The sequence below is a fragment of the Canis lupus genome, chromosome 9 (assembly GCF_048164855.1).
Source record: "Canis lupus baileyi chromosome 9, mCanLup2.hap1, whole genome shotgun sequence".
Taxonomy (NCBI): domain Eukaryota; kingdom Metazoa; phylum Chordata; class Mammalia; order Carnivora; family Canidae; genus Canis; species Canis lupus.
Genome location: NC_132846.1, coordinates 66155535 through 66180798, shown reverse-complemented (window position 1 = coordinate 66180798; position 25264 = coordinate 66155535). Strand labels below are relative to the sequence as shown.

General features: G+C 48.0%; 1 protein-coding gene across 3 annotated transcripts in view; it reads right to left on the bottom strand.

The window, feature by feature from the left end:
- Positions 1-1749: 1749 nt before the first annotated feature.
- Positions 1750-25264, bottom strand: part of TUNAR (transmembrane neural differentiation associated intracellular calcium regulator) — a 47127-nt gene continuing 23612 nt past the window's right edge. For all 3 annotated transcript variants that reach the window (XM_072839828.1, XM_072839829.1, XM_072839830.1), the window contains one exon: positions 1750-2549. In XM_072839828.1, the coding sequence (XP_072695929.1) occupies positions 2364-2549 (186 nt within the window). In that variant the 3' untranslated portion in view covers positions 1750-2363. The remainder of the gene's footprint in view (positions 2550-25264) is intronic.

Sequence of the window (25264 nt, the reverse complement as noted above, 5' to 3'; positions counted from 1 at the left end):
TTTGGTTTTGTGTGTGTGTGTGTGTGTGTGTGTGTGTGTGTGTGTGTTCTTTAAATAAAAGGTAAGAACAGACAAAGGAATGACAGTGAAGTTTTAAAAAAAAAGACATGGAGAGGTTTTTTTTTTTTTAATCCATTGCACCTTTATTGTTCACTGTTCAGAATTTTCATACAGTCTTTCTAGAATCACAAAGAACCCGGTAGATAGCTCCCTCCCCCGACATCCCATTTTATTTCTAACCAGCCTCTTGTCCCTCGTCCTTATTTGTATGATATTCTGTCCAAGGCGTTCCCAAGGGTTATTTATTTTTATGGAGGAGAGGGAGGGAGGTGTACAGAGCTGGCCCTTAGCAAAGCCATCCGATTTGTGACCTGACCCCGAGGGCCCTTTTCTGCGCCTTCCCCTCCTGTGTATTTCCCCTCTGGGCTAAGGAATCAGTCAGATCGGGGGTTTCAGGCACATGATCTGAGCCCCCCTTTCTTCTACAATCCTGGGAAAAGACCCACCCCACACCTCATAGGGTCACAGGGGGAATTCAATGACCTAAGGAATACAAAGTGTTTGGCACAGCGTCCGGCACACAGCGTGCCCTAAATGCAGGTCTGCTTCCTTCTGGTAGGGAAGAGAAGACACCTGACTAATAATGTCAGAGCCACGTGCTCAGGGGCATTTGCTTTATAAAAGAACCTGGTCCCTTAGAAGAGCACAAGAAATGACTCTCTAATGGTGGAATTTCAGATGCCACAACAAGGGGAGGGAGAGATCTGGCGGTAGAGACCTCCTGGGCATCATTTGAACCCAACGAGGCAAGCTGCTGCTTTTTTCATCCACGGAAAAGTCTGGCACTGGCAAAAGGAACTGCAACCCTCTTCGTCAGGACACGCTGCCACAGCCAGGCAAAGGCCCGTCTCAGGGAGCTGCGAGAACAGGGCAGATTTGTCTATATTCACCCATCCCTACCAGGGAGGACGTAGCTCCATGTGGGTGTAAACCAGAAGATTTTAAAATAAGCACAGCAATCTTTTGGGGGCGATCGTTCTGTCCCCCTCTTGTGTCCTTAAAAAAGTCACCTGTCACAAGGGGGTCCTTGCAGCCTGAAACACCCACGTGAGCTCTCATGGCGGGGAGCCCACGTGCCACTTACACCCCACCTACATGGTAAAAGGTCCCAGGCAGTGCGCTAAGGGGGGAATTATGCACTCGTACTGGCCTTTACCCGTTCCCCCCCATCTTGCATGGTATGTGGCCATTAAAATAAGAATTTGGTCAACGAATGGTCACAAGAACGAAATTATAATGCTGCCAACAAGTATAAGCTGACTATTCCGTCCCAGAGTTGACCTGTCAATACAGCTGCCCTCTCTCCTTCCGATTGTCCTTTTTACATTTCTGAGAAGCTGATCTATCACTCAGCCCTTGTTCATGCAAAATTCTCAATAAGGATATGGGTGCAACTAAGGTCCACATGCCCACGATCGGTTTAGATCTCCCATATAAACAACAAAAAGCCGCTCAACGGACAATCTGGAAACATGCATCGACCAGGACCATGGCTGGTATTATGGGAAAATGTCCTCCAGGCCCGAGAGAGAGAGAGAAGGAGAAAGAGAGGAGAGAGAGAGAAGGTAAAAGACTCAAGATGTTGGAAGCAGGACTAGGATGGTTATACCACAGAACACCTGCAGTCTACGGGACGAAGCAGATAAAACCAAGGAAAGCTCTAGGACTCCAGGAGTGCCTCTCCAAATATTTGGTTCATGCTAAAAAATAGAGCACATTTATTAAAAATATAGATTTATAAACCTTGATATGAACAGGTACACACGTCAAGCCAATGAAAAAAGAAAAATAAGTTATCTCCCCAGTATCAAATAGTTAGACACTTTTGATGGATGGGATGTCTGTCAAAGGGCTGCCCCTGTGGTTTCGCATCCTGAACGGCTCGTTGAGTGACGGTGAAGCACATGTCCTGGGAGACGCACCCACGAGCCGCGCCGCCCTGCTCCTCTCTCCCAAGGCGTGACATCCATCAGAGATCTGCGATCATGAGTTTCTGCACCCATCTGCTCACTGATGGCGTCAAAGGCTGGTCTTCCAAGTGTTCTCTCGGGCTCCGGGCCAAAGACGCTGAGTTCCTTGTCGTGTGAATGAGTTTTGTTGGATTCATTGTGCTTTAGTGTCTGCTCCTTGCAGCAGGATTGGTTTGTATTTGTGACCTTTTATAAAGTTCGAAGGTGCATTTGCTTGAGCAGCGTGTGTAGGTCAAGCCTGCTTGTTTGCGCAGCGTCCGATCACGGATCTGTCGACACACAGGACTCCCATCTTGCGGCCACCCCGAGGCCTCCAAGCACCCTCTGGGCCATTCACAGAGTGGTGTATATGTATACAAATATGATAACAATCAGGTTCAGAATGGTCCCGATAATCCCCAGCATCGCCAAGACACTCTCTTCCTTACTCTCTCTCTCCTGGCCCTCTCTGTCCTCCTCATTTCCACTCGTGATTACCATCTTGGTGGCAAACGTCTTTATCTTCCGCCCCAGGCTAACCTGTAATAGAAAAGAGGCAGCACAAGAGATTATCATTTACTAGCATCCTCTCCATAGCAGGGCAGACCCGGTGTGGGAGGCGATTTCATGCCTGGGCACTAGAGCATGTGTGGGAGCAAAAAATCATCCAAGGGGCCAATATTGGGGACACACCGCTCGGGGCCGCGGAGAAAGAGCAGAGAGTGTGGCTTATCATTTTCAAGGACAACTGTCCTGACACTGGCAGGAAGAGGTCAGCCCAGGGATCCAGTGGGAAGGGGAGGGGGGCATTTACTCTTCTGAGCTTGTTCCATCCTCATTTCCTTGAAGTAGAAACAGAGAGCCCTGCCTAGCAGTCGAACTAAAATATAGGCAGTGGGTGTTTTACACACATCATGTACTAGATCACACCCAAGAAATGTGCTGGCCTGCATATGTACAAAAATGGTACACTAGACACTACACACTACAGAAGTACTGGTTGCAGGGTGGGCGGGGTGGCCGGGACCTGGGGAAGGTGATTTACTGGGACCAGAGAGGGCAGCAAGGGGATGAAAGGGCTACCATAAGAAACCCGCCTAGCCTCTAGCAGGAGCATAACTGGGTATATTCTGGAAAGTTCCTTGGCATTACCTAGGAAAGCAAAGAGACACATATTGTACAACTGGGAGGGGCACCTGTTCTCCCAGGTGTCTACCGTAGAGAAATCTCTGCATCTGTGCACCTGGGGACATGGATGGGATATGCCTACAAGCTTTGTGGCAGCAGAGAACTAGAAGCCACCCAAAGGTGCACCAAGTGTAGAACAGATGGGCACGAGCGCTAGACACGGCTCGACGTGATGGGCTCTTATACAGCAGTGAAATGAACGGACTGAGGGTACATGGGACAACATGATGAAGCCCCAACACATAATGCAGAGTGAAAGAAAAAATGCAGAAGGCTTTGGACAGCAGAAGTCCATTCACAATGACTTAAGACAAACAAAACCAAGCAATATACTGTTTAGAGACATAATATTTAGATTTTATGAGAAGCAAGGGAATGATTAATGGTTAAAATCAGAAAACAGGTGTCTCATAGGGAAGGACAAAGTGGGAAGCCATTTGGAGGGAGCACCAAAAGCCTTTAATACACTGGCCATTTCCCATTGGTTAAGCTGGGTGGGGAACACGCGGGTGCTCATTTTTCATCATTATCCTCTACACTGTGTTCATAGGTTTCAGATTTCTTTTTTGCATGGTGAATTTTGCAGTAACTAAAATCATTTCCTTTTATTCTTTAAGATAATAAACATGGTCATCCAGGTGACCTGGTGGACAGCTGGAGCCTTCTGCACTTCCTCCTTTAGAGCCAGAAAGTGTTTCATGCTCTGAGGTTGTGATGGTTAATTTTGTGCATCAACTTGACTGGGTCACGGGGTGCCCTGACATTTGTCAAACAGTATTCTGGGTGTCTCTTGAAATGTTCCTGGATGAGATTAACATTTGAATTGGTAGAGAATGTGTAAAGTAACCGGCTCTTCTTAAAGTGGGTGGGCCTCATCTAATCAGTTGAAGACCTAAATAGAACAAAAGGACCCAGTAGGAGGAACTTCTCCTGCTTGATTGTCTTTGAGCTGGGACATCAGCCTCCCCGGGCCTTTGAATTCAAACCGTAACACTGGTTCTTCCTGGGTCTTGAGCTTGCTTGCCTTTGTACTGAAACTTAACCCATGGGCTCTCCTGAGTCTCCTGGTTGCTGACTCACCCTGCAGATCTTAAGACTTGCCAGCCTCCATAATCACATAACCCAATTCCTTAGAATAAATCTCTTTTTATCTATACCCGTCTATCATCAATCTATCATCTTTCTTACTGTTTCTTTTTCTCTGGAGAAATGATTGGGGCCGATATCCAGAAAGGCTCCCAAACAGGAATCCAGGAAGGTGGGAGGGGTGGCTGCAAAGTGAAATGTCTGTATGCCCATTCCTCTGGGCGCATAAACCCCTGAAAGGGCTGGGTCAGGTCGTGCGATCAAGTCTAGATTTGCAACACAGCATATGCAAGCAGACGTGTGTGCAAAGAAAACAGAGACGATCACTGGAAACTAGGGGAATTAATGCAGCATGAATCCATGCACAAAGGAATGAATGAATGTCATAAAGCAAAATTTCATTTCATTCACAGCTTTGATATACTACACAGGCTCCAAGCGGGATCTTACCCTGTAGCTCGGCTAGGCAAAGCTTCCAGGTGGATCTATTTGGCTTTCTTTTTCCTAGTACAGTTTTAAACTATGCATGATACATATACAGAAAAGTGCACAGACCTTAAATGTACAGCTTGATAAATGTTCGCATGCTTAGCCAGCATCAAGATCAAGAAACAGAACCTTCCAGAGCCCCAGGAGGCCCTCCTTCACTTACTATCCTTCCTCCCACACCCCAACCCCCAAACCATTATCCTGGCTTCTACACCTGAGGTGAGTTCCACATGTTTGTAGATTTTACAAATGGAATACAAATACAATCATACACGTCCTCTTTTGAGTCTGTCTGGTTTTCCCCCCTCAGTGGTAACATTGATGAAATTCGCCTGTGTTGTTGTGTAGCTGCGGCTCATTTATTCTTATTAAGAACAGCATCCCATTACACAAACAAGACCCACAATGTAGATCTCTACGTACAGGCGATGGACATTTGGGTTGCTTCCAGTTTGAAGCCATTATGCTGCTCTGAACATTCTTGTACATGTCTGCTTTGCACTTTCCCCCATGTTTTATATAAAATTTTTCAACATACAGCAAAAAAAAAAAATGTACAGTGAGCACCGGTACGCACACACACCTTCTAAATTCCACTGTTAACACGTTACTATGCTTCTTCATCAAATATCTATCCATCTCCCTTTTTGGGTGTCTTTCAAAGTAAATTGCAAGTATTATTACACTTCCCCTTAAATACTGCAGCATGCATACACCAATGTTTGTTTGCAATTTTTTTTCTAGAGTTCAATGTTTGTTTGTAATTTTTTGCTTTAGACATAAAGCTTCTATGTGTGTGATTTTGCATTGGCTACCTACCCCCAGAGGAGGAACTGCTGGGGCGTATGGGGTGCACACGTGAACCTGTTTATTAGTGTTAAATAGTTTCTCAGAGGGGCCATGTCTGCTTGCTTGTTTGTGAGTGCCAGAGAGATCGCCTCTTTTCCCCTGCTGACTCCATAGCCCAGCCCCTGCATGAAGCCATGAGAAAGTACAAGTACTTTGGGGGACAGCCCTGTTGTCCCAGAAGAGAAGCCCTGAAGACTTGGTTCCCCACACTGTCTGTGACTCCGGACAAGTTATGTCACCTGCTGGCCTCGTTGTCTCACCTCTAAATCAAGTGATGGGTTCAGCTGAACTTTCTGGCCTTTGGAGATGTAATAAACGCCTTACGTGGACTCAAGCTTTTCTAGCATTGCACTTCTGAGCTCGCAATATTTTTGTTAAACATCATAATCTGCAATCCCATCATTCGGTAATATCGTATGAAATTTATTTTTCACAATTCTGCTGAAGTGCAGGCTGATCGCATAAGCAGCATCCTTGTATTGGAGTTTGTCCTTTATTAAACACTAAATTCTACAAAAATAAAAAAATAAAAAATGAAATCCACTGCTTTCTCTGCTCTGGACAGACATCTTATCCAAGTACCAGTTGTCTCTTTGTGGGGGGTCTTGTTCCTTGTTGTCTCTTTGGCTAGACTTCGAGCCCCAAGAGGGCAACCTGCTGAGTGTCCACCTCCAAGCACGATGCCTGGCACGGACAGGGCAGGCACTGGGAGAAGTGTGGGGAATGAATGAGTGGGTACTGCGGAGGGACCTGGCATCTCCCCGTCTCTGCAGGGCAGGGAATGGATCGCCACGGTTGGTCTAAAGAGACGCAATTAGCACTGCCCTTAAAAGCAAAGGCCCATCATCACAGTCACTCAAGCAAAACAAAGTGCCTGTCACTGAGGCAGCTTGGTTTCAAGGCTTAATTTAGCCTCTTCCCTGAGTTAACCCGAGATAGCTCTGACTCAGGAGGAAGTGGAGGGGAATAATCAGGTCGGCTGTGTTTACTTTCTGAGGCCTCTGCAGCAGACCAAGGACCCAGGAGAGAGGCCTTCTCTGCCCCACGGAACCTATACCCCAAGGCCTGTCTCTACAGTGCTTGATTCATCAGCCTGAAGCTCCCTGAAGGAACCATGCTAGCAGCATAGCTGCATTCCCAAGTGTCTGGAACATTCTTTTCTTTGGAAAAAGTTGTCTGGCCGGAGTGTGAGGATAGAGAGCAGGAGGTGAGCTTGGAAGCCACAGCAGCAATAGATGTAGGAGGGGAAACAAAATCAAAGAAAGAAAGTAAAGGCTGGTTCTGAGCAGTGAGTGACATGAAGCTTGCTGCTCAGGATACCTTCACTCCCTCCCTCCCTCTGTCACTCACTCCCTCCCTCTGTCACTCCCTCCCTCCCTCCATCACTTCCTCCCTCCTGCCAGGGACTGGGTGGAAGGGGAATGGGAAGTGACTGCTGATGGGAAAGGCACTTCTTTGAGGGGGTGATACAAATGTTCTAAAACAGATTTTGGTGATAGTTGCACAACTCTGTGTAGATACTAAAACCACTAAATCACGTACTTTAAACAGGTGAAGTTTGTGGTTTGCAGACTATATCTTAATGATTTATTTAAGATAATTTACTGAAAATGTAAAGATATCTCAAAAGCCTATTTTATTTTATTCTTCTAAAGATTTATTTATGTATGAGAGAGAGAGAGAGAGCACTCACACACATACAGGTGCATGTAAGCAGGAGAGGCAGAGGCAGAGGGAGAGAATCTCAAGCAAACTTCCCGCTGAGCACAGAGCCTGAGGTGGGGCTTGATCTTATGACCCTGAGATCACAACCTGAGCTGAAATAAAGAGTTAGATGCCCAACTGACTGAGCCAACCAGGCACCCCAGAAAAGTCTATTTTAAAATGTCAGCATTTTTGCAATAGTATCTGAAAGACAAAATATCTAGAAATAAATCTAACAAAAATGTGTAAAATCTTTATAAAGAATATCAGAAAACTTTACTAACAGACATAAAATCAGACCAACATAAAAAGGGAGATGGGGTGCCCGGCTGGCTCAGTTGGTGGAGCATGAAACTCTTGATCCTGGGGTTGTGATTTTGAGCCCCATGCTGAATGTAGAGATTACTTAAAAATAGAATATTTAAAAAAGGTGTGTGGGGAGAGATATACCATCTTCATGAAGTGTAAGATACCATAGCCTAAAAGCACCAGTTCTTCCCAGTGTGATCTGCAGATCCACTGCAGTTCCAGTCGGTTTCTTCAAGGTTTTTGGTGATTCTAAAATGTACTTCAAAGTGCAGAAGGACTAAAGAAGCATAAGGTGGGGGGATGTGCCTCAAAAGGCATCAAGAATTATGATGCTGCTCTAATGAAATCTAAGACAAATAGGCAAAAAGAACAGAAACAGAACTTCATATGCATGGACAGCACTGATCAGTGGGAGGAAGTGGGCCTTTGGATAAACAGTGCTGGAATAACTAAGTATCAAGAAGGGGGAAAAATGGAATCTTGAACTAGTGGTTCATCCATTCCTGATGGATTACAGACAACTGTGAAAGGGAAAACTTAAGAACTTTTAGAGGACAATATAAGTGGTTATCTTTATGATGCTGTGATAGAGGTTATCATAGTAAGACATAAAGGCTCAAACTATCAGAGAAAATATTCAGAAAGTCAGTAACATTAAATTTTATGTTTATCAAAAAATACCACTAAAAAGTGAACAGTTAGGGGCACCTGGGTGCCTCAATGGTTGAGCATCTGCCTTTGGCTCAGGTCATGGTCCTGGGTCCTGGGATGGAGTCCCGTATAGGGCTCCTCACAGGGACCCGCTTCTCCCTCTGCCTATGTCTCTACCTCTTTCTCTCTCTGTGTCTCATGAATAAATAAAAAAAATAAAATCTTTTAAAAAAATAATAAAAATAAAAAGTGAAGAGTTAAATCACAAACTGGAATATACATGTATCTTATATATATCATATATACTATATATATATATATCATATAGCTCATGTTAGAGTCAAGTCAGTGAGGAAATAAGACACTTCCTGTAGAAAATTGGGCAAAAACCATGTTCAGGAATTTCTCAAAAGAGTGATTAACCATAAAGAAGATAAACTTCAGTAATCAGAGAAATACAAATTGGAATACAATAAGCTACCACCCAACAGCCATCAGATTGGCAAGATCTAAAAGATCTAACAAACCACCCAACGCTGCCAACTTGAGACTCTGAAGCAGGAGAACAGGCTGGTTGCTGTAACTCTGGAAAACAGGATGACATCACCTTGCAAAGCTGAATATACGCAGACCCCGGTGACCCGCCATCCCACCTCTGGGTACTCACCCTGAATACACCTGCAGCCACGTACCAGGTTATGCAGTCCAGAACATTCATGCACAGAGTGAGCAACATGCTGGAGACGACACAAATGTCCATCCCCAGTGGTCTGGACCTACTGTTCTATTTCATTCATGGGAGTAACATACAGCAGCAAACAAGCCAGAAGATGCACGCATGGATCGTTAAGGCAGCACTGCACAAGAAGGCACGCCGCCAAAGTCCACACGAAGGGTGTTTCCCTTTATAGGAAGTTCAGAAACATGGAAAATCCAACAATATGGTGTCCAGAGATATAAATGTGATAAAATTACAAGGAAAGGCAAGGGAATCATAAACACAAAGGCAGGGCAGCCAGCACTACTGAGTGGAGGGTGACAACCGATGAGGCCAGGGAGGGGTGCTCAGGGAACCCCAGGACTACTGGTAACAGTTCTTAAGCTGGATAGTGGACACATGTATGTTTGTTCTTTATACATTACATTTTATAAAGATGCTTCTGTTAACTAACAATTAATAAATCACTTAACAAATTAAGTATTACAGCAGAATGATTGATAATAAAACAATAGTGATAAAAACAAAAAATTAATCACAACTACAGGAGTCTAAAGACTGGGGGCACTGAATGCCGTGCTAAGGACCAGAAGCAGCTCTGCTTTCTGTAACCAGGAAGGGGGCCGTCCTCACTGCAGAGGTGACAGACAGCTTTTTGAGCACGGTTTCCAGCACGCGGGTCCTCTGCTGGGCTGCTTCTGAATAACACACCTGAGGGGTTGTCGAAGTTTGCCTAATTGGGACACAGGGCCTTGGGGAAAAAAAGCCACAAAATACACAGTGCTGGGTGCGGCCTGGGGCGGGGCGGGGGAGCCTGGACAGAAGTCAAGGGCTCAGTGTGGCCCCTGGAGTCACGGTAGGTCAGGGCCAGCAGGCACTGCAGCCCTGTGTCCATGCATTTTCTTTTCTTTTTTCTTTTTTCTTTCCTTCTCTTTTCTCTTTTCTTTCTTTCTTTCTTCTTTCTTTCTTTCTTTCTTTCTTTCTTTCTTTCTTTCTTTCTTTCTTTCTTTCTCTCTTTCCTTCCTTCCTTCCTTCCTTTCTTTTCTTTTCTTTTCTTTCTTTCTTTCTTTCTTTCTTTCTTTCTTTCTTTCTTTCTTTCTTTCTTTCCTTTTCTTTTCTTTTCTTTTCTTTTCTTTTCTTTCTTTTTTAAGACTTTATTTATTTAATCATGAGAGACACAGAGGCAGAGACACAGACAGAGGGATAAGGAGGCTCCCTGTAGTAGGGAGCCCTATGTGGGACTCAATCCCAGGACCCCAGGATCACAACCTGAGCCAAAGGCAGATGCTCAACGACTGAGCCACCCAGCTGCTCCCATGCCCTTCTTTTGATAATGTCTCCATCCAGGCTGCGCCCATCAGACGCCCGTGGAGCCCAACCTGGGGTAGGGAGCTAAGGGCGGAGTGGCTGTAAATGTCAGGTCATCGTGCCACGGCTCCAGAATGAGCCTCCGTGGGCTGCTGCCACCTGGGTGCCTGGAGCCAACCTGATTTCCGTCCTTTTTCAGATGCTGTTCGCCATCCCTTTGATTCCACGAAGAACCTTCTACAACTACCCTGAAAAACAGCGTGGTTTCTCTGAAAGCAGTCAGAACCTGTTTCGCATCAGTATCTGCCACTTACAACCAAGGAACTTTTTTTTTTTTCTTTTTTTACTGGCACAGAAGACACATCAGGATGTATCTTGCTTGCTTCCTCATTTGACCTTTGCATCCCACCCCCCCCCCCCAAGACGAGCTCCACTAAATGCTTCCTGAATCCCTCCTGCTGCTCCGGGACTTAGCGCTGTCAGGATGGCTCATTCTACCCACCGACAGCTCTGGTTTAAAACGCTGCAGCCTGCACCCACTGAGCCCCGGGTCTACCTGGGTGCTCAACAAAAACACACCCTCATTGTCTTCTGCTGAGCAACACTCAGGTTTTGAAAAACACATGCAGTGAGACAAATGACGACTCTGGCATCAAATACATCAGGGATCCAATCCGGGCTCCGGGGCTCCCCAGCTGTGGGACCAGGCAAGCCTGAGACCCGGTCTCCTCATCTATAAAGTGGAAGGAATCATTAGCTTGCAGGGTTAGAGAAAATGGCTGTAAACTACCCAGCTGCTTTTTGCCAGCCAAGCACTCCGTTAGGCCCCTGTCCCTGGGGCCCCTCCCAATCATGATCCCCATCCTGGAAAGGCCTCTCCTAAAAATCCCAGCATGTGTAAAGAAAATACTACTCCACGAAAGGCTTCCCCATCCCGAAGGGGACGGGCTACCCCCTCCCTCATTCTGAAGCAGCATGCCCATTGATCCTGCCAAGAGCCACATCAGCTTTGGGCCCATTGATCCTGCCAAGAGCCACATCAGCGTTGGGGCCGCCACGTGGTGCTGTGGATTCATGACGCTTCCTGTCGGAGGGAAGTGAATGTGTTTCAAACCCCAAAACAAGGCTATCTGGAATGTGTTGCACTTCTGCTGGCTGACTTCTGCCCACTGTGCCACAGTTTTTTTTTTTTTTAAGATTTTATTTATCTACTTGAGAGAACAAGAGAGAGCACAAGCAGAGGGAGTGGCAGAGGGAGAAGCAGACTCCCCGCTGAGCAGGGAGCCCAACGTGGGGCTTGATGCCAGGACCCAGGGATCATGAGATCCCAGGATTGTGACCTGAGCCGAAGGCAGATACTGAACCGACTGAACCCTCCAGAGCCCCCTCAACCCTTGGAGATCATCTTGGCTTTAGATGAACCTGCCTTCCCACAGTCCCTTCCCTTCAGATAATCTACAAACTGGCTGTGCATGGCCTTCCTCTGGCATCTAGAGGACTCCCTCCGGATTTCTGATCAGGTGTCCACTTTACACTAACTTGTTAGTTAGCAAGCTCCTGATGCCATCACTCTGTTGTCTGTCTTCTCCTCCTGCCCCCATGCCTCTATCTTCTCGATGAGATGCTGTGAAGTCCAGCTAGGTCTTCTAGGTCCCCTGGGCAGGGATGGACATGGCCAAGGGATGTCCTGTTTCAGGAATCCACGCAGGGTCCTGGCACCATCTCCATCCTCTACTGGCCTGTGGGGTCCCCTCCTTGCTACTTCTCCACACCAACTTCCCAAAACCATACTTAGTAAGAGCCAAAGAGCTTCCTTCAACAAGCTCATTGGTCTTCAACAACTCAATGGTCAATAGGAAACAGAAGGCGAAAAAATCATGGGATTTTCACCTACTGAACACAGCACGGCAGTTAAACGTGATGGTGATGAAGCCCGAGTGGCACAGAGGAGGATGCCCACACTCTGAGAAGGGGAAAAAAAACACAGGCTAACGTTTGGGTTCACTTAGGGTTCGAAATAATGTTGTGAAAGCCTCACTTGTACAGGAGAAAATGCCTGGGGGTGAAAATCCAGAAATCTTCTAGAAAGCAGTTAATGGTATTATCCTATATGTTCAAAGCAGAACATAGGAAATCTTCCTAGTTTTATGTACTTCCTTTCCCCTACAATCCTTGGAAAACCTCACCACCTCAGGGACGAGAACAAAGCGTCCACTGCCAGCATGCTAGGGGACATGTGTGTGTCACCTCTCACTGCTCGAGAAGTGGGAATGCGAGCTGGCAAAGGGGCGCTGCCACGGTGAGAAGGTTCCAACGGCCCATCCGTAACTGCCTGTCCTCCAGGAAGAAAGGAGTCAGCGTTGGTTTCACCAAATTCTAGTAGAAACTTATTTTTCAATATAATGCCAGCCTGGGGGCTTCTGGGTGGCGCAGTTGGGTTAAGCGTCTGGCTTTTGATTTTTGGCTCAAGTCGTGATCTCAGGGTTGTGGGATCGTGATTCCGGGGTCCTGGGATCAAGTCCCGCTCGGGCTCCCTGCAGGGAGCCTGCTTCTCCCTCTGCCTGTGTCTCTGCCTCTCTCTCTGTGTCTCTCAAGAATAAGTAAATAAAATCTTTAAAAACAAAAAAAGACTTAGAATTTATCCAGTAGGCGCGACACACATCCACGAAGCTCATTTCGTGTTTCTCTCCTCAGTGGTACAGGTACACGTGTGTACTCTTCTGGATGCCTCAGATACCTCGTCCTAAATGTAAAGAGCCCATTTAACTCCTGAAATCAGGCCACACTAGGTAAACATTAGTGACCTGCTCTCCCAAAATGGACATTTGGCTTGGGTGGTCTCCAGCTCTGCCCCCATTCCACAGAAAGGGAATGCCTTCTGGGGCCCCCAGAAATCCGCTGGGAGCCTCCCTGCAAGGGACAGGTACCCTGCACCGGGGTGAGGTCCTCTGCTGGCACTGGGCTGGTCTCCAGAGGACAAATTCCTCTGCATGTGCCCGTGCCCAGCCTGGGTGGTCACAGAATGGCCTGGGTGCCACGGGCTGGCTACTCAAGGGGGTGACAGCCAGGATAGCCCTGGGGACCAGGTTTTACTCCCACGAGTCTCAAAGCATCACTGAAGAGAAAGGACATTGGTAAAGCACTTAATTTGCTCAACAGAAGTTCATGATTCTTCTTATCGACAAGTTGAGTGCAATCTGTTGTGAATTGCTGAGATGATGCTGGATCTGCCTGGGCAGGCGAGGCCTCTGTCGTGTGGAGGAACATAGCTGCTTCTCCAGCTACGTGTGGCCCTAACACTCATGGCTGCCTGCCCTCGAGGGTCCCCCACACCCCATCCAACCACCTTCCCACCCCCCGCCCCCACTGAGCTTCTGCCGCAGTGCCTTTGCTCACGCTCCCTTCTTGGCTGGGACAACCGCCGCTCATCCTTCCAGGCTCAGCTCGGTTGACAGCATCTCCAGGGACCCCCCCCCCCTTTTGATGTCAGGAAGCTGCCTGCAGGCTGCATCTGAGCATCTCCTGCCTGATTCTGTAACTATCCCTTTATCTGGAGCCTTCCACACTGAGCTCCTCAAGGAGGGACAGGCCTGGGTTGGAGTCATCTCCATGTCCCCCTGCCCCTGTGCATGGAGTACCAATGGTGCTTGGTGTACTGGGTAAGTGAAAGAATGAAAAGTCAGGCCACAAGTGAGCCTGGGGATGGAGCCCAGTTTCCAGGTCAGGGGAGGGCAGGTCATGGGAGGCAGCGAAGTGCATGGTAGGAACAGTCCAGCCCACCTGGAAGGACCCCACTAGAAAGACAAGTAGTGAGGGGAACCTTCATTGAATGTGTATGCCCTCTTTCCTGACTCTCCAAGCAGGGGTCAGCCAGGATGTGCAGATTGGGCTAGTGAATGGGTAGGGGTGGGTGGGGAGGCAAGGTGGGGGAAGCAAGGGGTCATCGGCCGTGAGGTCAGTTCAGAGGCACCGCTCCTGCCCCAGCAGCTACCAGCCTCTTCCTTCTCCTGCATGCAAATGTCACACTCAGAGCCCTGGACAGAGGGGGGGCCCACCTTCCTGCTCTGCTCCTACCTGCAAAAGAGCCTGGGTAAATCTCTCTAGACTCATTTGTCCATGTGACCAGTGAGAGCAGGGATCCAGATGGTAAGGTACAAGGGCCTTGGGAGACTTGAAGTCTGGTGGAAAGGAAGCCCAGTTCACTGAGTGTGGAATAAAAAAAGTTTAAACATTGATACAAAGAGAATAAACAGCACCCTATACTAACACTTAAGGGTAAATTAATCAGTATTTCCCTTGCTCAGATGTGAACACATTTTTTTAGTTCTTGGAAAACTTAATTTTATTAGCCTAGATTTCCCCAAGGAGCACGAGTCATGAGGTAGCTCTGTGGCAAGACTGCTTAAACCAAGCAATGAAAACGAGACTCGGGCCTGTGGTCTGGTCCTCCAGGCCCACCGGTAATGTCACACCCACCTGCTACGCACCCACGAGGCCATGCACCCCACTTGCCAGTAGACTCCACCCCCAACTCCCAGGACAAGCAGGAAAAACAGAAGGAGCCTGGGGCTCTGAAAAGCTAGATTTGGGTTCCTATTTGGCCCCCCGTGAGAGGTGTCACTGAAACCCATGATCCCCACCCACCATCAGTCCACATCTGTAATTGCCTCAAGATGGACACAAATTGTTGACTTTCAACAAGAAACAAATATTTTTCCAACAGTTGAGCAAAAAGTTTACTGCAAGGCGATTGGGCAATACCTAATAAAATTACATATGCGTTGGCTCACCTACATAGCAACCCCAACTCCCCCCGGACTCTGCCACGAAGATAACCCCCAGCTCTACAACAACATACTCGCAAGTTTATTCACTGAAGCATCATCTGTAAACACAAGAAAATGGCAAGCAAGCTAAATGCCTAGACATTGGGGGGGGGTGCCCTAATAAACTCTGGTGCTTGCACACAATGGAGCACTCTGCAGCTGTAAAGAAGGCAGGCATGATGTGAACAGACTTGAAGAAAGTTCCATGACATACTATTTACCCCATCAGAAAAGCAAAGAGTGAAGAATATTTACAGTATGCTTCCATCCACGTAAGAAAGGGAGACAAAAATCTATAACCTGCTCTTTGTACAGCAAGAGTCAATTAGTTATGGGATGGACTGGCTCCCTAGAGGAGGTGAGTGATAAAGACTTGGACAGAGGAGGGGACAGGATTAGGATGGAAGGGACAGAGGGAGTGCTGCTTCTCAGAGTATAGTTTTCAGTACAGATCTGACTAGAAGCAATATAATGTTCAGGTACCTTGTTGAGTGTCTGCCTTTGACTCAGGTCATGACCCCGGGATCCTGGGATCCCGTCCAGCATCAGGCTCCCCATGGAAAACCTGCTTCTCCCTCTGCCTATGTCTCTGCCTCTCTCAGTGTGTCTCTCATGAATAAATAAAAATCTTTTTTTTTAAAAAAGCAATAGAATGTTCATCTGATCTTCATATACCCCCACATGCAAAATGACGATAACCAATCAAAGGTGAGGGGAAACCCCAAGTGAAGTATAAACACCAACAAATGGACCAAACCATTACAAATACATGGTGTATCCACACAGAAAGGCGTGGGAAAGAAAAACACTCAACTAAGAGACTTTGGAAGTAGAACCCTGACCCAACAGTGGAAGGCCAAAGACAAAACACTGAACAGAGATGCTCTCACCAGCAGGGAAAGCGTTTGTCACAGTGGTGTAGGCCAGCAATGTGTGGGGGAACTCACGCGTATTTGAATTAAGTGAATATACTTCAGCTACTGAGCGCTGGTCTCTCCCTGTTGGAGAAGGAAGTTGTAAATACAGAAAGGGGGGAAGGCAAACCTGGAGCTCCTGCTGTTGGACTGGAATTTGAGATCTCAGCCCAGACTCGTGGTTTTCAATGTATGTTCAGGTAGGAAGACATAGAGACACACATGATGTGTTAGTACACACCCATGTCATCACAGCTCTGTCCCCTGAAGGGGCCTGAGAGCAGTGATGCCCCAGGAGCAATGAGCACACCGGTTCCCAGACCTTGGTTTCTATGCACCACGCTCCAGTGACAGGACCCAGGGCTCCTTAGAGGGGTGGCTGATTGGGGTCTGGGGGAAGGGAAAATACAGATGAGCCTTGGACAGCTTGTGATTTGAGAAAGCAAGGAAGTATCCTCCGAAAAGACAAGGAGACATGGGCTGGCCACATTCACAAGCACTAAACTGAAAGAGAATCTAATATTAGGCCAAGCCTGGAATAATCTGATCCAGAACATAAATAACCATTGTATCAGATTGTAATTCATAGAAAAAAGTAAATACCCAGGAGTCTATCCTGATCCGCATAAGTAATCATAAACACATATATGGGGGAGAAGGGCTAGTTCTTTCTCCCAGCAGAATTCTAAGCAGTAAGTGTGGAAGGAAAGCAGGAAATACAAAAATCACCATCAGGCAAACGTCACAGCAACAACAGTTGGAAGCAAGACCCACCAACAGATGCTAAAACGAATGGGTGGAGGTTTAAGGAGAAACAGGATTTACAAAAGTAACTTCTTCCCCCAGGAATTTGTAACCACTGAGGAAAGATGGGAACTTCATGGTGGAGGAGCCTGGCAGATGCAATGGTGGCCAGGGAAGGGTCAACATCACCAGCAACAGGACATGGACACCAGGACTCCCCAACAGGAGGCGTGAGCGGGACACGTCACCTCTGTGGGGTTCTTGCTGAAAATGCATACCCTCGGGCTACTCCTGGCGAAACCTCAGACAAACCCAAACTGAGGGACAGTCGGTATGAAATAATGGATGAGCACTTTCCAGCAGCACCGGGGGCATGAGAGGCCAGGAAAGAACAAGCAGCCCTTTCAGGCAGGAGGGAGCCAGGAGACCTGGGTGACGCATTGTGGGGCCTGATGGGGTCCTGGGGAGGAAAGGGACACGAGTGGAAACCTGGATGAACAAGGCATGTGGTTGAGTCTGTCATGCCAGACGGGGCTCCCTTTCTGGGTTTGCTGACCACAGTCTGGTTGTCCAAGCTGAGGACGTGCAGACAAGCTGGGTGAGGGGAACCTTCTGAACTATTTCTGCAACTTTCAAGTCTAAATTGGTGTGTTTGTTCAGGGAAAAAAAGATGTAAGGTGTGTTTCATAAACACGCCAACACCCCAGGCCCTTGCCAGGCCCTACTTAGGATCTACTTCAGTGTGAATCCTTTGTAGGGCTGGAAGGGGGACAGATGCTCAAGGGTCTTAGATTTGAACCAGAGCCTCCAGGGGTGTTTGGTCACAGGCTTCAGGTCAATGCTTGGCTACAGAGATCTCTGGAACTGAAGGGAACTTCTGGAACATTCTGTCCAATGTCGTGAGCCAAGACTGGAGTCCTGAGGGGGAGGGGTCTGTAGTTAGACCCTGTGGGGTTCTCTCCAATTCCTGGACCCCTATGCAGACCTTGCCCACACTGGTTCTCAGAAGCAATCAAGATCTGAGGCCACCGTCTCTCAGGAGCGGAGTTTCAAGGGTTCTGGGTTCAAGTCACCTCAGATTCTGTGTTTCGGGGCTAATACCCAGGCTTTGTCAGCAGACATCTGTGGCTTTCTTCTTAGGACCAGGCTTCCGGCTGTGCGGGCTATGAGTTCCTACGCCAGAAACCTGCACCTTAGCTCAGCCCATCTTTTGGCATGTCCCCCACTGCCCGGTGCCCTGCGGATCCTAAGAATCAACTGCTTGTCTGGCCTCCGTCTGTGTGCCAGACATTGTCCCGGCTTCCAAAAGAGGTAGGTCCCAGTCTAAGCCAATCTCCTAGGCCATGTGGCCTGTCTCCAGGTACGTCAGGTAAGGCTCCAGACCTGAGAGCCTCTAAGGGATGGAGCAGAACCTAGGTTACACAGGAATACGCTGCCAAACGCTTTCAGATCCCACAGAGCCTGCCCAACCCTCCTCTCCAGCTGTGATCACCGAGGACAACACATCTTCTGACACTTGCTCCCATCAAGAGCAGGCATCTGCGTCCCCTCCCTCTGGGTGACAGCACACAGTGGCAGTGGCCCTGGGTGGTTGCTGGGTCCAGCCCTAGGAGACTGGCAACTTTCACTTCCTGTCTCTTGGAGCTCTCCACCCCGAGATGGGGTGCCAGGTGCCACGTAAGAAGTCCAACTACCTTGGGACCGCCTGCTACGAAGAAGCCCGAGCTGGCCTCCTGGAGAGGAAGGGGGACAGAGTCCAGCCAGCATGGGAACCAGATGTCCCAGCAGGGAGCCCTCAAAGCTCCAGTCCCGGCCAGCAGCCGCCTCCTGGGCAGAACAGCCCCAGGTCAGGGCCGCCCAGCTAAGCCCACCCAGCCACAGAACCAGAGAGAGGTAATGACAACTTTTGCCTCAAACCACTAAGTTTAAGGCTGGTTTGTTAGAATAGCAATAGGTAAACGCGACCCTGGCTGCAGGAGGCTTTTGCTGGAGATCCTCCTGAAGGAAAGGCTTTTTCTTCTTCAAGCAGAACCTCTTGCAGAAGAATCTGATAGATAAACAGGCAAACAGAGCCTATTAGGGGAAGAGCGAAGATTATGAACATTCTCATTTGTACAATGGGGATCGTGGTTCCCTGAGGAGTCGGATGAGCCCCGTGTGAGGCAGACGACGGATCGAGCTGGCTGTCCCTGTGCTTCTGTCCCCATGTGTCACTGTGTGTGTATGTATGGGTGCTGGGCGGGTGGTCACTGCACCCCAGTTCCGAGTATTCACAGATCCCGAAAATCAGTCAAGGTCTCTGGATTTTGGGTCTGGTCATCCATCACATGGACAATCCTGCTTGGCTGTGCCACCATCCTTCTCTTCCTGCTCGCCCAGTGATCTGGGACATGGTGAAGGCAGTCCGAGGAGCCCCTGGGTCCCTGGACACTTCATGGGGTCAGATGGTGTTCTGAGCACTGAGGATTTTAACCCTCACAACGAATGAAGGGCGGATGGTGCTACCATCACATCCATAAATGGGCAAAGTGGGGTCGGCAAGGCGGAGGGACCTTCCCTGGCAGATCCCAGAGAACTGGGGTTCGAACCCACACATCTGAATTGGGCTCACGCTCCCAGGCACCCCAGTATATGGCTTGCCGGCAAGTGGCCACAAACTTCCCTTCTTCATCCCTGAGCCTGTTTCCTTGTCTGCAGGATGTGATAACACCCACTTGGTAGCTGCAGTATGGACCAATTAAGACATTCGTGGTGCCTGGGCACGTTTCTCCCTCTCTCTCCATCTTCACTCTTTAAGGCTCAAAGTGGCAAAAAACAAAACAAAACATACTTACGAAAGAAAAATGTATGTTCCTTTTTTTTCCTTTTCTTCCAAAGTCCCACAAGGGAAGGATCATCCTTTTTAAGGGAATCCAACTTGGAGATCTTGATCAGATCACAAACAGAAGTGAACAAGTATGAAGGATGGTGGACCTTCCCCCTTAGCAGTATGGATTCATCAGTTTTTATTTTTATTCCTCCCCCTAAGCTCCACGGTGAGAGGTCCATCTCGAATAGGGAAGGGAGGTAGCCAGAAAGTCCTTCCAAGAAGCCCATCCCATGATTCCCCGGTACTTGTGCGTCCCCATTTCCAAACACCCCTAGGGAGATCCCAGGGTTTCAGAACAGCTCCTGTAATTGAGATTTCTTAGCGCTCATGTCTTGCTGAGCAAATGGCTCAGCTGGCTAGCTGTAGATCAACAGTCTGTATTTCATGAATATTTTTCTTTGGAGGCCTGTACCCATCAACATTTCACTTGCAAAAAAAAAAAAAAAAACATTTCACTTGCTCAGGAGTATTTGCATTTTAATGTGATTTTTTTTCCCCCATACAACCAGACAGCTGGGTGGGTTTCCCCTTTCTCCTGATATCCAAAAGCCTCATCTCTGCATATGGATCTCTCCAAGTCTGCTTGTGTCCAGGCTGGAAACCCCATCCATCTGAACGATAGCATTTTTGAAGAAAACTGCTACTGATGTACAGGGAAAAGTCAGGGTTACAATTTCGATCCAATGTTTGTCCAAAACTAACAGGGAAAAATCGTTTTAAATGGATTTTGCTGGAAGGTGTCATCACTGAAAAAATATACAGGATACAGCTTCTGCCTACCTACCCACGTTCCTACCTCCTTTCTCAGTTACTCTCCTACCAACTATACCAGCACCCTCATCTTTTTTGAAGATATCACCCCAGGGCCTTTGCACTTGCTGCCCCCTCTATCAGAATGCGCGTTGCTCCAACTTTTGTGCTGACTTGCTCTCTCGTAGCATTCAGGCTTTGCTCCGATAGTGTCGTATCATCAGAAAAGCCTTGCTGGCCACCCTATGGATAAAGGTCCCCCTCTTCTCACTCTTCATCCACATGCCCTACTTTATTTTCATCAAGGTGCTGATCACAACTCAAAGGTATATTATTTTTTTTCACCACCCCTTCCCACTTTGAAGATAAGCCCATGACAGCAATCCTGTCTTCCGTGGGAGACTCCACGCCAAGCACACTACAGAGGCAGTAAGTTATTTTTGAGGAAATGCCTAAGTGCCCATTTTCCAGAAGAGGAAGCTGTGGATCCCTGAGGGCAAGTGATTTGTTCACGATGGCACAGCCAGGAGCCAGAGGTATCAACCCTCGGGTTGTCACGGACCCAAATCGATTGGATTAACCCCTACATTCTACATTTGTGACATTTACTTTTTCTGACTTCATCCAAGCACATTGGCTCTTCTGAGGTCTCCACTACTATCTGCTTGGAGCCTGGTGCCCAGCCCAGCCCTGTGACAGTCCTGCCGCCTGGCTGCCCAGATTTCTGCCCCTGGGGCACCCCGGAGGCTGCTCTGATCCCTGCCTCCTGCAAAGCAGGCTCTCTGGTCAGCGCCAGCACCCGGCAAGTTCTCAGCCCAGCCAAAGAGCGCTTGCTTATTTGTGTGCTAAACACTCGCTTTTTGGAGCAATTTCTTGAACCACCTCTTACCATCCCAAACATTATGGCAGAGAACAGAAGAGAGAATCACTAAGTGATCACTGACATAAAGAAAAAGGGAAAAATTCGCTCTTCAAAGACAGGTAAAGAAGGCCAGAAAGAAAGAATCACAAGGCACTTTTTTAGCACATGTCCTCATTCCTGTCTAATCGGGCCGTACTTTCCCTCCATGAGCCTCTGTTTGCCCGTCCATAAAATGGGAATTTGGGCCAGGTGGACTCACTCTAAGGGCAAGCACCGTCTTTCCCTTTTGCTACTATCCATGCCAACACTGCAGGCCAGGACCACTCTCCCTCCAAACTACTCACTGCGCCTGGATCCTTAGCCACCTTGTCCTACATGGTAACAGCCCCCATGGATTAAGTGCATACTGCGTCCTTGGCACTATGCCCCTCACCACCTGTCCTGGCTGGCTCATTTACTCCCTGAAACAGCCCTGTGCCTAAAGCAGGGACTGTGCCCTGCACCAGACAAGAAACCCATTTGCCTTATAGTGGCAAGTCCCCTGCTTCCCAGCCTCCCCCCCTCCCACCCAGGTCCATGCCCTGCCTCCTCCCAGGTGCCACCCACAAACACAACGCCTGCTGCTCGCAGAGGCTAAGACTCAGCTGAGAGCAGAAACTAGGTCTTAAGTGCTTCTGCGTCCTCCACACCCCTGGCCCTGAGCAGTCCTGTGCTTGCAGGAAGATTTCCGATACGTTAGCTGAGCAAATGAGAAAAACCAAGGACAAATAACAGCTCCCAGCGAATGTCTCAGTCTCAGATCCTGTGGGATCTGAGGAGCTTCCCGAAGCTGGAGGACTGCTGTTAACACCTTTAAGTGATTTTACGATGTCCTCCTTGCAAGCCGGAATGTTCAAAGGAGGAAGTTCTCAGGGGCAGAAGACGAAGGTAAATGAGCTAGAGTACCTACGTTAATGTTTATTCCATGTTTTTCTGTTTTGCATCTGTCTGGAGTCAGAAACCTGCTCAAATTCTGTATCCAAGGTGGAAGCGCCCCCCCACCCCACCCCGCTCCAGGATCCAGGACTCTTTTGTGGGGAAGTTGTCCCACAGGCAGCCAGTGAGCACACTGGGCTCCCCACATAACATCCCCCACCTGGAGGCTCTCCTGTTCTGCATGGGACGAGCCCACGTCTTTCCTGGGGCGAGCCCTTGGAAAGGACACTGGGCAGGGGAGAAGCAACCATCTCAGGATGGGGCTGCACACCCCCTGACAACCATGAACTCAGATGGGACTCCAGCATACCTCCCACGGGGGCAGTGGAGACAAGTGGATGAGGATTCTGAAACTAGGCCAAGAGGAAATTAGAGAAAAGGTGGGAACCAAGGATCTGTGCCTACATGGGGCAGGGAAAGAGCACCTGGTCTGCTCACTGTCCAGCTGTGTGACTTCGGGCAGATCCCTCCCCCTTTGTGGGGCTCATTGTCTCGTCCCCATCTTTAAATTGGACTGGAGTGGACAGAATGACAATCTCTGGGGTTGCTCCCTACTCCTACATCCCATCATTCAATGGCCTACGTTGGGAAATCTACGTGAGAGTACTAGGGGATCAGAAAGCCAGGCATCTATTGGAGCCACCGGGATCTGCCAACAGAAATATCTCTTCCTCCTTTGCAGAGACTCTGAGCCAGTGGGTCTCACCTGGTACTGCACAGAGCACACCGCATCTTGGCAACACTCTCTGACCACCCTCCACCTCTCCTGTTGCACGCTGGAGAAAGAGACCTGGGTCTTACTCCTTTCTGCATCCCAGCACATGGCACAGAGGCTGGCATGCCACAGGTACACCATACATGCTGGCTGGCTGGCTGGCTGGCTGGGACTGCGATAGACCTACCAGGATGGCTTAAAACACCCTCTCGGGTAGAGACTGCTACCTGTCCCACCAAATCCACACCCCAGCTTTCCCTGGTACACAGCCAGGCTATATTTCCCATTAGTCCTACAGTTAGATGTGGCTGCATGACTGGTCTTGAGAGAAGAATGTGAGCAAAATGCTTTGGGTGGGCAAGTGGCCAAGTCTCTCTCTTGCCAGAGGGTCCACAACACGATGAAGCCAAAGGTGGGAAGCCAGGTCCCTGCACCTCTGTGCATGGAGGAAGTTGTCCACCAACCAGGGACACCCACCAAGACTATTTATGCATCAGAAATAAACTTCTATTGTGTCAGAATCAGTATCTCTTGGGGTTGTTTCTGATAGTCACTTTGCTTGCTCTAATGAATATATTATTTTGACCCTTTAAAAAATTAAAAAGAAAACCTGTATTTGGTAAGAGGAGGGTGGTTAAAAAACTTAACATAGTTGCCATTTTTCACTTGAAATTGTTGTTTCTGGGGCTTTGTGGATCAAATTGCTTGTCCTCGTACTGACACGCCGGTGTCACACTTATCCCACAGCCTACTATTTGCCGAACGTTCCAGTCTTGGGACACCTGGGTGACTCAGCAGTTGAGCATTTGCCTTTGGTTCAGGGTGTGATCCTGGGGTCCTGAAATCAAGTTCCACATCAAGCCTGCTTCTCCCTGTGCCTATGTCTCTGCTTCTCTGTATGTGTGTCTCATGAATATAATAAAGAAAATATTTTTTTTAAAAGAACATTCCAGTCTTCATATAGTCAGTAAAGCAGATGAATCTGGGCCTATAGTCTACCTAAAACCAGTTAAGTCTTTCAGGCAGAACACAGACACCAAGGGCCTACTAGGTATAAAGCATGGGGATGGATGCCCTAAATTTGCTGTTTTTCTAAACCTCAAAATCAGGCTATATGGTCTGTGAAGCACAGGTCAGAGGTAGCAGAATAGAAAAATTGACAAAGAGTGTCCCAGAAACCTCCAGGATGAATGGATGCCAGAGAAGGGCACTTCGGCATGAAAGATGCAGGCCTGCCCCCAGGGGCACTCAGTGTATTGGTGGGAAGTGTTAGCCATGTTTGAGAAGAAAGTATCCTAGGGCTACTGAGAAGCAGAACTGTCAGGAAAAAAGAAGCAGGTCAGAAACCCAGATTGGGGTTGACCAGATGCACCATTTCTACTGTGTAACCTAGGTCAATGATTCAGTCCTTCGGAGTCTGACTATTTATTGGCCAATGAAGAAACTCAAGAGCCTCTCTTCACTCTGGATGAGCAGGCACACAAGGAAGCAAGTAACAAAGGGAAAGATCGAAATAAACAAACACAAAACTGACCTTAGAGAAGAGGGAAATAATTCATGGCTGAAAAGCAAGCAAACAAAAACACCACTATTTCACTACTTGGTACGTTAACAGCTATAAAACCAAATGAGATTCTAGGAAAAGGAGCAACCAGAGAATAAGAAAAACCTCTTAGAAATGAAAAATACTAGTGCCGAGGCGCCTGGGTGGCTTGGTGGTTAAGCGTCTGCCTTCGGCGCAGGGTGTGACTCCTGGGATCGAGACCCACATCAGGCTCCCCAAAGGGAGCCTGCTTCTCCCTCTGCCTATGTGTCTGTCTCTCTCTGTCTCTCTCATGAATGAATAAATAAAATATTAAAAATACTAGTGCCAAAATGTTTTTTGAAGGTAAACAAAAAAGGTGGACTGGAAGACAGTCGACAAAATCTAGAATAAACAGCAAAACAGCGGTGAAATGAGAAGATAGGAGAAAAATGCAGAAGTAAATAGGCCCACTCTGGAAGGCAGAAGACCCAACAAATAAGAGGTTCAGAAATGCACAATAGGAAAAAATGCAGATTTTCATGAGGACTCATCTTCAGATTAATTACACTAAGTATCCAGAAGAGTGGATGAAGACTCCCCTAAAGGGTATCTTCATGTAATAGAAGGCGGCCAAAGATGAAGAAGAATTCCTAAAATCTGCCAGAAAAGGAAAACAGGAAACAGAACATCTACAATGGACCTAGAATCGGACTTCTCAGCAACACAGAAAGTTCCAAAGTCTTCAAAATTTTGAAGGAAAAGTAGATTAGATT